Source organism: Scyliorhinus torazame, chromosome 8 (genome assembly GCF_047496885.1).
Source record: "Scyliorhinus torazame isolate Kashiwa2021f chromosome 8, sScyTor2.1, whole genome shotgun sequence".
NCBI lineage: Eukaryota > Metazoa > Chordata > Chondrichthyes > Carcharhiniformes > Scyliorhinidae > Scyliorhinus > Scyliorhinus torazame.
In genome coordinates, this window is record NC_092714.1 from 42,895,962 (window position 1) to 42,909,755 (window position 13,794).

General features: G+C 45.8%; 1 protein-coding gene across 2 annotated transcripts in view; it reads right to left on the reverse strand.

Annotated features, from left to right (window-relative positions):
* The window catches only part of epha3 (eph receptor A3), a 329,916-nt gene that overhangs the window by 246,841 nt on the left and 69,281 nt on the right, over positions 1 to 13,794 (reverse strand). For both annotated transcript variants that reach the window (XM_072513451.1, XM_072513450.1), the window contains exon 3: positions 2,245 to 2,908. In XM_072513451.1, coding sequence (XP_072369552.1) covers positions 2,245 to 2,908 — 664 coding nt within the window. The remainder of the gene's footprint in view (positions 1 to 2,244; positions 2,909 to 13,794) is intronic.

Consider the following 13,794-nt stretch of genomic DNA (forward strand, 5'->3'; position numbering starts at 1 on the left):
GGGTAAAGAGCTTCATGGGAAAATGCATGAGAAGACAGACTTGCTTGTTGCAATGTTGTTTTGCCAAGTATTAAATGGTCGCTATGGAAACAGTGTTAACCTTTTGATGGTATCATTTTCATTCACCACTTCGATTTGATTTTAAATATTTTAAAACACCTTTGTGGTCATATACTGGCCTTTTGAGTACTCTGAAGTGTAATGCATGCCTATCTCAAGTAATTTAAAAGACATTATAGGACAAAATAGCATTCTATTTTCTGCAGCCTCACAAAATTACAGTTGAAGTTCAAGTGGGAACTTTAGACTTTCCATTTCATTTCCTTGCTGTTATTTCTTTGAAAATGTGCCAGTGAAAGCACCAGAGGTTACCGCCTCAGCTGTCATTTGTATGTAAGATGATCCATTATTAGTCTCTATTAGGCACGCTCTAGAAGTAGAGCTATAATGGGCCCTTCAAAAACATCCGAGAAAGAATTCTGCCCCTCAAGTGCTGTGGATGTGCCACATTTCTACTTGACAACGGACGCTGCTGTAGCTCAACCACTCAAAAGAGCATTTAAGGGGTCAAGTGGGAAACAAAAGCACTACATTACTGAGGGTTGGGGTTTATGTATTTTGAATGGCTGGTAAGAAATGCCTTACAGAAAATAATCTGAAACTGAGATAACTGTCCGAGGTCACAGCCAGCTGAACCAAATGACAGTCACCTATCACTAGCCTGAAACTGTATGGGCTCTTAACTGGCATTGTTCTTTTAATATTCTGGGGGAATAGATCCCATCTACATTTTCAAATTATCCATTTAAAAAAAAAATGTATTAGGATGGAGTTCTCTAGATCAACCAGTTTTTCAAGGAAGTGTACTGGAGTGGAATAATCCAAAGAGATACTGTTGGAGTATACCCATTTTTTGATAGAGGCAATGAGACCAAAGAGTCCTGAAAAAGATGGAAAGATGGTGTTCTCAGCCTCCATTAAACAACTCAGCAAGGACTGAGAAGAACAAGTGCATAGCTGTACTTCAAAGGGATCGCTGCCAAGGATAAGGAATTATAAAGGAGCAAACACACTCTAAGGTGCTATCTCCTCAATTTACATCATCCCGTGCGCAGCCACTCTCATTTGCTTAACAACTGAAATGAGGCATGCGGTTAAAACATTTTGATAAAACAACTGTTCCACATAAAAAGAATGACATGAGAGTGGGCCTAACCTGTACAGTACTTAGACGACGCTGCTTGTCTTTGAAAACACTATTAGCAACTTGGCCTAAATGCGTTTTACTTGACACTCCAAACATCTGCCGAAGTGTATTTACAATAACGAACATTCATTTTATGATAATACTAAGGAAATGGGACAAGGCTAAAATCGGCCAGATTTTAATGGGTTTTCTGACATGCTTTGACTGAAATTGGAGTGCCTTTATGTGGACAGTTAAAAAAAATACTTTTGCCTTATCAATGTGCCAGTACTTTAGACTAGACAATGGCCCCAGGAACTAATATGTTGAGAATTTACCATTTTACTGAATTTTATAAAGAGATGCTCACAAGGATGTTGGCCAATTTGAATGACACTGGATCAAACTTATGTTCCAATGTACTTGCTTTATTAACTTATGGACTACTTTAAAAAAATAAATGCATTGCCAAATTATGGTATGGGGAGGCAAACGCTTAACCAGCTCACACGAGACACCTGTAGCCCTCAAAACCTCTAATGAGGACCAGTGCTTCATCTCCCCAGGTAGCCTTGAGAACTCAACTTGTACAATTCCTGCGAATGAATAATGTTCCTTTATTTTTTCTGCTAAGTGCACTCAAGCAGGAACGTATGACTTTTGGGATCCCACAATCTGAAATGTGAATAATTGGAGCTCTGTAAAATTACCAAGTGTGACCTAAGATTAGCTGCATTGTTATTAGAAAATTCAATTACACCCCGCCCCCCCCCCCCACCCAATGGCTCGAAAATAATGTCAACGGATTTTTTTTTAAAAACAGAGATGTGTTGAAAAGTTGTTGGAAGCATTAAAATATAATCCATTTTAAAGAGGGATTCCAGCTCAATGAGATTGTGACATGCTACAAATGTCTGTAGATTGTTAGCATTGCCTTGTAAACAAAGGGAATTCTGCAAATCTGTTGAAACTGATAACAGAGTTCCTGAAATGGGTTCAAATACTTTACAAACTGCTGACTGGGAAGTTTTCCCAATTCTAGCCCAACTAATTGTTACCTTGGCACGTGCTTCCTCTTTCTTCATATCCAGCATTGCACAGGCACTTCCCTATTGGCACCAGCCATTCTCCATCAGTGCTGCAATACATCCTGGGTGTGTCCTCCTCCTTGGAATGATTGACACAGGAACCACGCACCTCCACAAGGGACAGCGAGTCCACCCCAGGCACTGTGTCTGGGAACATAGCCAGGTTCCTGGTGATGAAAGGACACTTCTTGAAGAAGACACGCACCGACACCAAAGCAACACAGGCACCAACATCCTGAAAGGCCAAATAGAATCCTTTCTTGTTGATTGGCCCAACCTCGCGGACCTCAGTGTTCAGCTTGAGGATTCGATCACCCAGGTCCATCTGGGTGAAACTCTCGTCTGCAGCAATGGTGTCAATTTTTACAAACTGGCTTTCTCGAAACCTAACAATTTGATCTTCATCAGATTCCATGTAATAGAGGTTGAAAGTTTCTTTACAGGATCCCAGGACCAAAGGGATGCTATTGCAGTCCCTTAAAGTGAACTTAAGCTCGACATAAACTTTCTGAGCAGAGTTCCGTGGAATCCAATTTGTCCGCAGCCAGTTGTTCTGGTTGGGCTCCATCACATTGCAGACCTGGTAGGTGCGGATGGGTATATAGTGCTCATCCACTCCACTGATTTCTTCCCACTGAAAAGAAAATTGAAGAAAAATTACAAAATTGCAAATTTGAAACTTAAAACCTCTTCATGGTACAACCCTTTTCTACTTAATGTTTTCCCAATGCAACTTTCCTGGAACATTAATTATGGCCATATATACCACCAAGAAAGCACAACAGCGCCTATACTTCCTCAGGAAACTAAGGAAATTCGGCATGTCCACATTAACTCTCACCAACCTTTACAGATGCACCATAGAAAACATCCTATCGGGCTGCATCACAGCCTGGTATGGCAACTGCTCGGCCAAGACTGCAAGAAACTTCAGAGAGTCGTGAACACAGCCCAGTCCATCACACGGACATGCCTCCATTAAATCCATCTACACCTCCCGCTGCCTGGGGAAAGCAGGCAGCATAATGAAAGAACCCTCCCACCCGGCTTACTCACTCTTCCAACTTCTTCCATCGGGCAGGAGATACAGAAGTCTGAGAACACGCACGAACAGACTCAAAAACAGCTTCTTCCCCACTGTTACCAGACTCCTAAATGACCCTCCTATGGACTGACCTGATTAACACTACACCCTGTATGCTTCACCCAATGCCGGTGTTTATGTAGTTACATTGTGTACCTTGTGTTACCCTATTATGTATTTCCTTTATTTTATTTTCATGTACTTAATGATCTGTTGAGCTGCTCGCAGAAAAATATTTTTCACTGCACCTCGGTACACGTGACAATAAACAAAATCCAAATCCAATATCCAATTGAACTCCAAAGAAAGAATCCAAAGTTTCCAAACTGGACAGACTGCCAGTAATGCAAAGAAAAATGAGTGCAGTTTGATATTCTGACACAGGTCCATTTAATTAATAGCATGCCATGCTGCATTAATACAGCAGGCTTAAGACAGAGACATTGGCCACAATTTTCTGGGCCCGCTCGCCGTGGGCGCAAATCCCATATTGGCCAGAACCTCTCGCAAGAGGGTCATAACAGGATTTGCCCCCTGCATCCCCCCCCCCCCCCCCCCCCCCCCACCAGCAGCATCATCAGGTTCACACGCAGGGAGGGCAAGAACACCGGATTACCATGGATCTAAACCAATTTACACATTCATGGCAAACGTACCGTGATTCCTTCGAGGATCACTATTGGTCTCCAAAAATGGAGACCAGTTGTGATAATCACACCAAGGACTTGGATGCCATTGTAGCCCCCGGGTGGTCAGTGACATGGCAGGGCAATGCCCAGGCACTGGCCCCTGGCAACCTGGCATTGGCAGGGCTAAAAGGGGGGGGCATGAAGCGGCGGTGCCTGAAGAGGGCAGAGCCCAAGGGGCATGGCCTGAAGGGGTGGGGCTACAGACAGAACTTACAGGCTCAGAGAGTGGGCAATGAAGTGGCAGATGAAATACAATGTGGAAAAATGCGAGGCTAAATGCCTTTGGAAGGAGGAAAGGAGGCTTAGACTATTTTCTAAATGGGGAAATGCTTAGGAAATCAGAAGCACAAAGGGACTTGGGAGTCCTTGTTCATGATTCTCTTAAGATTAACATGGTGGTTCAGTCGGCAGTTAGGAAGGCAAATGCAATGTTAATATTCATGTCAAGAGGGCTGGAACACAAGACCAGGGATGTACCTCTGAGGCTGTATAAGGCTCTGGTCAGACCCCATTTGCAGTATTGTGAGCAGTTTTGGGCCCCGTCTCTAAGGAGGAATGTGCTGGCCTTGGAAAGCGTCCAGAGAAGGTTCACAAAAATGATCCCTGAAATGAAGAGCTTGTCGTATGACGAACGGTTGAGGACTATGGGTCTGTATGCTTTGGAGTTTAGAGGGATGGCAGGGGATTATATTGAAATTTACAGGATGCTGCGAGGCCCGGATAGAGTGGATGTGGAGAGGATGTTTCCACTTGTAGGAAAAACTGGAACCAGAAACCACAATCTCAGATAAAGGGAAACTCCTTTAAAACAGAGATGAGGAGGAATTTCTTCAGCCAGAGGGTGATGTATCTATGGAACTCTTTGCCATAGAAGGCTGTGGAAGCCAAATCACTGAGTGTCTTTGAGACAGAGATGGATAGGTTCCTGATTAATAAGGAGATCATGGGTTATGGGGAGAAGGCAGGAGAATGGAGATGAGAAAGGTATCAGCTATGATTGAATGACGGAGCAGACTCAATGGGGCGAGTGGCCTAATCCTGCTCCTATGTCTTATGGTCTAAGTGTGGGAAGATCTCGACAGAAAGCTTGCCTGCTTGTCTGAGTAGCAACAAGTCGGTTTTCAGTCAGAACCTGACACTGGGAAAATTCCACCCACCATTCCTGCTTGAGCTTCCATTTCACACAACCACCACCAACATCCCTCCCCTACTACAATTCCTGGAGTTTGAAAGATGAAGACTGGGCTGGTGGTGAGGAATGGTTTTTAACTGCCAGCTGCCCGTTTCTCACCAAAGAAATAGATGGCCAGAAGTTGAAATTTGGGAGAGGGGGCAACTCAGCCTGCGATCCACCTGATGCAAATTTCAGAATGAAGCAGGCAGAAGGTTGGCATACTGGGGTCTTCATTCACGTGTTCCACCCATCCAAGGGGCAAGGCAAAAATAGCTCAGGTTGCCTGACACTCACATTCAGTGGGCAGCCTTTCTACCTTGTATGCATTATGGGTGGAAGTTGAAGATCACTCATCAGATAAATCAAGCACTGCAAAAACCAAACAGTGGAATTGGAGAACACTTTTGGAATCCTTTCATTAATTCACAAACTTGCCCGGACCATCACTGCCAACCTTAAATAAATCAACATACCCAAAATATTTAATAGCTCGAAGAGTTTTATACCCTGAGGGGGTGTTTTCATCTGGAGACAGAGTCATGCAATGTGTTCAATGATAATATTGTATGTTTTGGATTCAGCCATTGAAAAATATGCCTTTTGTTGACTTTATTTTGATAAAAAGTGACTGAAAAACAAACCTTGTTATAGCAGATGCTCCTTCTGTACAGTTTCTTTCCCCAGGAGACAATAAGCAAGCTTTCTGATTTCAGGAATCCTTTTGGCATTATTCTTAGTGACGACAGTTGCAAGCATTTATTATTTACTTGCTCCTTCTGAGACAGATTAAACCTGAGGTTTTCCAATCACAACCAGTCTGGGCTGCTCCACAGTCCAAGAAAATATATTTCTTCAAAATTGATATCCCCCAATTTTTTGAACCAAATGCAGGTTTAAAACAAAATCCCCCAAATCTGAAAGCCTAATAATGAAGCTTGCTGGGCTGAATTTTATGGGGAATGGGTGGGTTGGGGATGTGGAGAGGTGAGGTAGGCTGGTGCTGGGTGACTGGGAGGGGGCGTATTGCTCATCTTCCCAAAAGAAATGTTGGATGTCATCCAATCTGCGTTAACCAATGGTCCCGCAGCAATAACACACTGCGTTCAGCATTAATGAGGTGAGAGTGTGAATTCTTAGTGGGAGAAAGTCCCACTCTTCAGAGCTGCTGGCAGTCCCTACAGTGCCGGGACTCAGCAGTGGGGGCTGCTGGGACTGCAAACAGTCGAACAGATGAAGGTAGCCATGGCCTTGGTAGTCAGGTGAGTCCCGTGTTTTGGACAGGGAATAGTTGGGGAGCTGAGGGTGGAGTGAAAGAGGGCCGGGGTGGGGGTACTTTGGTGGCCATGTGGGGTGGGAAAAAGGGGAGATATCATCCTTGTTGGGGGGAGTGGGGGAGGCACGTCCCTTGATAGGCACAGGGCACACCACAAAGGGCGCACGCACCTTCCTTCCAATCTTAAAAGCAGCCGACTATTTACTGCCCGATACCACACGCCTGCCCATACCCGGCCATATGAGAGCATAGACAGCATATTATTTGGGTTATTCGGCTTGGTAACAAGCTCAATTTACTTTTAAATATTTATTTTAAAATGGTGATTGGGCTGCTGATTTTGGTTCGTATCTACCATATTCTAATAGACAACTCAGGATATCTGTGGTGGGCTCATCACCGCGTATACTTACAACCCCTCCCACCCCACCTCCCTCCTCCCGCCAACCTCCCTGCCATACTGAAAACATATCTGGCGGGGAGCTGTAAAATTCAGCCTGCTGTTCCTGACTGTTTTATTACTCGAGACTACGGTACCCGCATTTGCAATGTACCTTGAAAAAGAAATCAGGTCAAAATTTACTAATTGTAATATTGTCCACCCATTATTATTTTGGATGAATTGTTTTGTGTAATTAGGTGTTGCTAATATGTTTACATCATGGAGTTACCTGGCAGCTACATCAGGAATATAATACAGGAAGTTCGTGCACGTAAACATCTAGTGTTATATTTTGACATTTGTTGGTGTCAGAACACTTCAAACTTTGTCCATTTGTTTCAATTAATGTAACACTTCATTATGGCGGTGAGATACCACAGCTGTTATCAGTCTTTAGTACAACTGGATAAGGACAGTGTACAAGTCACTTTGGGCCCTGACTAAAGCTGTGCAACTGCTGGAAGCTGAGAGCACATTAAGACCACTTATTGTGGTCTTGCAGGTTGTGAGTTGCCATTCAAGGAACTGCGTCGCAACTTGCCTGTCTGCATTTGGAATTCCATTCAAGTTTATCATTGCTCGTAGTAAAATAATACCATCATTATTAAAGATGAGAATAGGAGAGATCAGAAACCCAAAAATACGATAATGAACAGTCAATGTGGTTTTCAAAAATGAAAGTTTTGCTTGGCCAAACTCGTTGAATTTTTTGAAGAGAGAGAACAGACAAGGGTATTGTGGTAAATGTAATTTATCTGGATTTTCCAAAAGGCCTTTTATGAGACAGTGCATAGTAGACTAATGTATAAGGTCAGAAAATGCAGACTCAGGGGATATGTAGCAGACAGGGGCGGGATTCTCCAAATCCCCCCGGGTTGGAGAATCACCGTGGGCTGGCGTGAATCCCACCCCCGCCGGTAGTCGAATTCTCCGGCACCGGATATTCGGCGGGGGCGGGAATCGCGGTCAGCGGCCCTCCCCCGGCGATTCTCCGGCACGCGATGGGCCGAAGTCCCGCTGCTGGAATGCCTGTCCTGCCGGCGAGGATCAAACCACCTCTCTTACTGGCGGGACCTGGCGGTGCGGGCGGGCTCCTGGGTCCTGGGAGGAGGCGGGAGACGATCTGGCCCCGGGGGATGCCCCCACGGTGGCCTGGCCCGCAATCGGGACCCGCCGATTGGCGGGCGGCCCTGGGCCGTGGGGGCACTCTTTTCCCTCCGCCTCGGCCACATGGCCAACGCGGAAGAGACATCCCCCTGCGCATATGCGGGGATGATGTCAGCAGCCGCTGACACTCCCGCGCATGCCTTTGGCGCCACGCCAGCCGGGGCCGAAAGGACTCTGCCGGCCGGCGTGGCGCCAAAGGCCTTCCACGCCAGCCGGTGGAGCGGAAACCACTCCAGCGCGGGGCTAGCCCTTCAAGGCCCCTAAAGGTGCGGAGAAATCCGCATCTTTGGGGCAGCCCGACGCTGGAGTGGTTCCCGCCATTCCATCCCGCCGGGATCCCCCGCCCCGCCGGGTAGAGGAGAATCCCGCCCAGGGTTTCTAGTTGGCAAGACAGAAAGCAGAGAACAGGAGTAAAGGGCTGTTGAACAAAGCACACCCAGGAGGTAGGAAGTGGGCTGGGACCACTGCTGTTCACAATTTATACTCATGTTTTAGACTTTAGAAACAAAAATACAATTTCTGAATTTGCAGATGACACCAAATTGGTGGGGGTGGGTGAGGGTGGAGATGTTTGGGTGGTGCTTATTAGTCAATACGGGGGAGAACTGTAAAACATTACAGGCTAGTCCTTTCCATATACAATATTCCAAGCATATTGCAGAGAGGGTATAGAATTGGCAATTGAATTTCAACATAGATTAATGTGAGATTTTGGCATGAAAAATATCAATATTTCATCTTAGAAAATAAGAGGGCTCGGGAGTACAAATGCAAACTTCACTAAAAGTAGCAAAGCCATAAGAAAAAACAAACCAAGCATGAGGTTCTACATTTTGAGCGGTAGAACTGAAAAGTAAAGAAGTTATGTCAAACCTATATCAATCTTTGGTTAGATAACACTTAGGTCGGAATTTTACAGCCCGCCCATGGCGGAGGAGGCTTGCCACTGGCTGATGGTGGGATCTTCCGGTCCTGCCGACGTCAATGGTAATTTGCGTGGCTTGCCGGTCCTGCCACCGGGGACATCATGGCAGGAATCGACTTTGGCGAGACTGGAAGATCCCATTGTTCATGTACTGCATGCAATCTGTGCTTGAAAGGTGAGAGAGGCATTGGAGATAGTGGAAAAATGATTTATCAAGATGACACCAGAAATGCAGAGTTATACCAGCCAGGAGAGGATGGGTTCCTTCTGACTTGAAGTTGAGACTAAGGGTAACCACAGATGTTTTAAAATTATGAAAAGTTTTGATAAAGGGGGCACAAGATTCCATTTGTGGGGAAGATCATAATGTGATGCCATCTATATAAGATAGTCACCAAGAAGCCAAATAATGAATTCAGAAGAATTCAAAAGAACTTGCTATTGCATGGAGTGATTGAAGTGAACAGCATTGAAGAGGAAGCGAGACAAGCAGAAGAGGGAGAAGGGGATAGAGGGCCTTGCTCATAGATGGATGAGGAAAGATGGAAATAGGTTTGAGTGGAGCTTATACACCAGCAAGGTCTGGTTGGATGAATGGCTTGTTTCAGAAGAGTATATCCTTTGTAAGCTAGTCCTTTCCATACACAATATTCCAAGCATATTGGGTATTAAAATTTCCCCCCAAAATGGATGCAGGGATTGTGATGAGCGACACATCACACAAAGCCTGTCACACCTACTAATTATGATAGTGGTGTGAAGCCCAGTATTAACAGTGATGCTGAGTGGGCTGTATGCCTCAGGAGGGGGCCCAGGTTCATGCAAGACTAACAGCGTAGAACGTTCAATTCTGGCTAAAGCAGGTGGCGCATGTCATAGTGGAAGAGTTGATGAACAGAAGGAGGAATCAAAATGGTGCAGCAGCCCAGTGAGCGTGTCACAAGGTTCTCAAATCCAGCGCTGGAGGCCCTGGTACTGGAGGTTGATGGGAAGTCCACTTCCCTCAGGGGGCCAGGAGACCCTCCAGGCAGACACTACAAAGGCAGTGGGAGCTGATTAGACATCATTCGCTCTGGTGTCCTGGGTGGATTGGTGTAAAAAGTTCAATAACCTCACACAAATGGTCAAGGGCAATGATTGCACCTTTGGGGCTTTGCACAGAACTTGGGACCTATCCTTTCCATTGTGGAAATGGTGGCAAAATCCCTGAGAACACTTGCACACCTGACCATGATGTAGTTAGTGTCTGATGATCAATGCCTCAGCTTCCATTGCAACACAAGCAGAAGTCACCCAATGCCTAAGCACTACAGTGGAAGCTCAGACTGAGGCCATGCAGCCTGTTGACATGTAGTCTCAGAGCTCAGGGCCCAAGGGGCTTTCAGTGTCTCACAGCAGTTCACCAATCTGTGCTCCAGCAGAGAATTAGGATCACTGAGGTACTTCTCTCAGACAGTGGCTTTGTGGAAAAGGAACCTATGTCAACAATGGCTCAATTGGTAGCACTCTTTCCTCTGAGTCACAGGGTTTTGGGAAGTCCCACTACTGGGAAGTCATGAGCACAAAAACCAAGGTTGACACTCCAATGCAGTACCAAGGGAATGCTGCACTGTCACAAGTATCACTTCTAAAGTGTCATCTGCTCAAGTGGGTGTAAAAGATCTCCTGGCATCACTTTGAAGCAGAGCACGATGTTACCCACGGTGACTGGCCAATATTTACCCCTCAATCAACATCACAAGAAACAGATTAGCTGGTCCTTATTACATTGCTGCTTGTGAGAATTTGTGGTGTGTAAATTGACTGCTACATTTCTTACATTTAACAAGTGGCAGCTTTTAACGTTGCGCTATATCTCAGCATGGACTGCCGCACAGCCAAAGGCATCCTGCACCAGGCAGAATCTCACTATCCTGATAAAGTAATGTGCACGCTCCATCTGTTCTCTCTAGGCAGACAGAACATAATGAACTCCCCATCAACCTCTCTGATGCACCTGTGGATAGCGAACTGGGAAATTGCACAGATCGCACCTATCGCAGCCTGGAAGAATTCTGATGTGAAGAAATTCAGACCCACGGGTACTTCACAGCCCCTGGCAGCCCTGGACCAAGGCTGCAGATCTGATTGCAAGTCAGAGAAGTCATAGAATTGCTACACTGCAGAAGGAGGCCATTTGGCCCATTGGTTCTACACCCAGGCCCATTCCTCCGTCCTATCTTTGTAACCCCACCTAACCTGCAGATCCCTGGACACAGAGATGGAATGTTAGCATGGCTAATCCAGCTAACCTGCACATCTTTGGACTGTGAGAGGAAACCGGAGCGCCTGGGGGAAACCCATGCAGCCACAGGGAGAACATGCAAATTCCACATAGACAGTCAACCAAGGTTGGAATTGAACACGGGTCCCTGGCGCTGTGAAGCAGCAGCGCTAACCACTGTGCCCTCGTCCACAAGAGGTGCTGGAGTTCTGGGAACACCTCCTTTGTGAAGTGCAGATGTTATGCATGCGGTTAGCCTGCTCTGGGGGGGGGAGGGGGGGGGGTGAAGGGAGGGAGGCTGGTGATGTGTGTGAGGTGGAGGGGAATACATTTCCGGCTGCTGCTCCTTGCTTAGGTGGAGGAAGTGAAGCATTCCCGGAAGATCCTGGTGGATAAGACTTTCTGTTGAGGGACCTTTCCTCTTCCCTCTGTCAGCACTTTTCCTTTTCTTTGATGCCTCTCCTCCATCCTCCTTGCCTGATCCAGCCACTGGCGAATGGTAACTATAACATCCATGAACCCTTGCAGTCACAACCAGCACCTTCTCCACACGCAGCACCACTTGCTGCAGACTTCAGCCAATTTAACCAACTCCTCAAAACATTCAGCTGTTCCACAAACCCAAACAGAGACTGTTCAAATTAGTCATTACCGAACCTGTAAATTGTTAAATGACCCGAAAGTCTTTCTGATTTTGAGTGCATGTATCTGGCCAGTCAGCTCAAGAGGTTTGACAGTGACAATTTCTTTATGAAAGAGCACTCTGGAATAAGGATCGTCTCAGGACTCTATTCCAGTTCTTGGAGATTTATGTGTACTATATGGACCAGAGAAGTTGCTCCACACAATTTGTATCATCATTTGTGAGAAATAAGCTGACAATTCATTAGATGTAATGGCTTATTTGTGGGATCTACAACTGTTCAGTGGGTGAGAGCATCGCCGTTGCCTGGTGAGGGGATTATAATTGCCCCACTTGCCCCTTCAGGTAGGTAGACAAAATAGCAACCTGGGTTCCGGCTATGAGCCGGAAACCTGCTGGAAGTTGCGTATGGGTGTCAGAAGAAGGAATTCAAATTTGCCCACTACAAAGAACAAAGAACATTACAGCACAGGAACAGGCCCTTCGGCCCACCAAGCCTGTGCCGATCCAGATTCCTTATTTGGTCAAATAGCGTACCAGTGATGACTGTTGTAAATAGAATGGGCACCAAAGGAGGGTACCGGAGTGCTGCTACAGCCTACAAGATTTTATCTCACCATGGGATACAGATTTATGGTCGTTTGCAAAAGCAGCAATGGACACATGAGGCAAAATGTTTTCCCACAGCGAATGGTTAAGATCTGGGGTGCACTGCCTGAGACTGTGGTGGGAGCAAGTTCAAACAAGATGAAAAGGAGGCACGTGCAGGATCACAGGTGAAAGGCAGGAGAATGGTACTAGGTGAATTGCTAATTCAGGGGGTCAGCACAGACATGGCGGGCCAAATGGTCTCCTTCAGTTCCGTAACATTTCAGTGATTCTATGATTCTGTGCATCAGTATTTCCCGGAAAAGAAGGAATAAAATGGAAGGGGAAAAAAATCCAGGTCCTTGTCTCTGTCATGGACAGTATTTATGTGTTTTCTTACTGTCCATGATCAGTGCATTCTGTCTGTCAGGGTGTGTGTGTGTTTTCTTACCCTCAAGAGTGATTGTAACAATTTAAGTAATTCCAGCAACAAGCTTTTTGTGAAATTAAAAAAATAAGGAAAGTCACTTGCCTCCGAAGTTTAAAAATTCACTCGACTCAGCCACACTTTCACTCACACAGGTGAGGGGGGACATATACAATGACAATTTATGATTGTCTCAGTCTCTTTCATAGCAGGCCTGCAGTTTCTTAGATGAGCCAATGCTTTAGTTGAAGTGAAGTTCTTGTAAAGCAGGGGGATTTTTAGCAATCTGCAAAGACTCTTGTCAGCAAATTTCTAGGAGGTTGCTTCTCAGGTGAACTTGGAGTCAGTACAGGTTGGAGAGGAGTCTTTCTCGCACCTTCAGGTTAGAGATGTTTATTATATTAGCTGCTTAGTGACTTGCAGCTTGTTCGATAGCTGTCTGATGGATTTCCTTCCACACGACAGTTTCATGTTACTTTAAAAACCAGCAACAAACATGGCTGTTGCGCCATGTGGCGTGTTCCAAGTTCCAAGTCCTTTTCCAAATAAAGTGGATGGCCAAGTTGATTAAAGAGCCTGTGCGCTGACTTTCACATCCGGGGAGTTTGAGACAGATGGTGTCTTTTATCTGAATGACCCATTCAATTTGAAATTACACTTTTGAATTTGTTTCAGGAACAGGCATTGAGTCAGCATCATTTCCTAAAGTTCCCTTTGTCCCCCCGCCACCCCCCCCCCCCCCCCCCCCCCCCCGAGACAGGGGAGGATTTCAATCAACAAGAGAAGTCAGGTGATCCTCAGGCAGTCATTTCTTTGTAGCCTTTTGTGTGTAAGTTCATAATGTA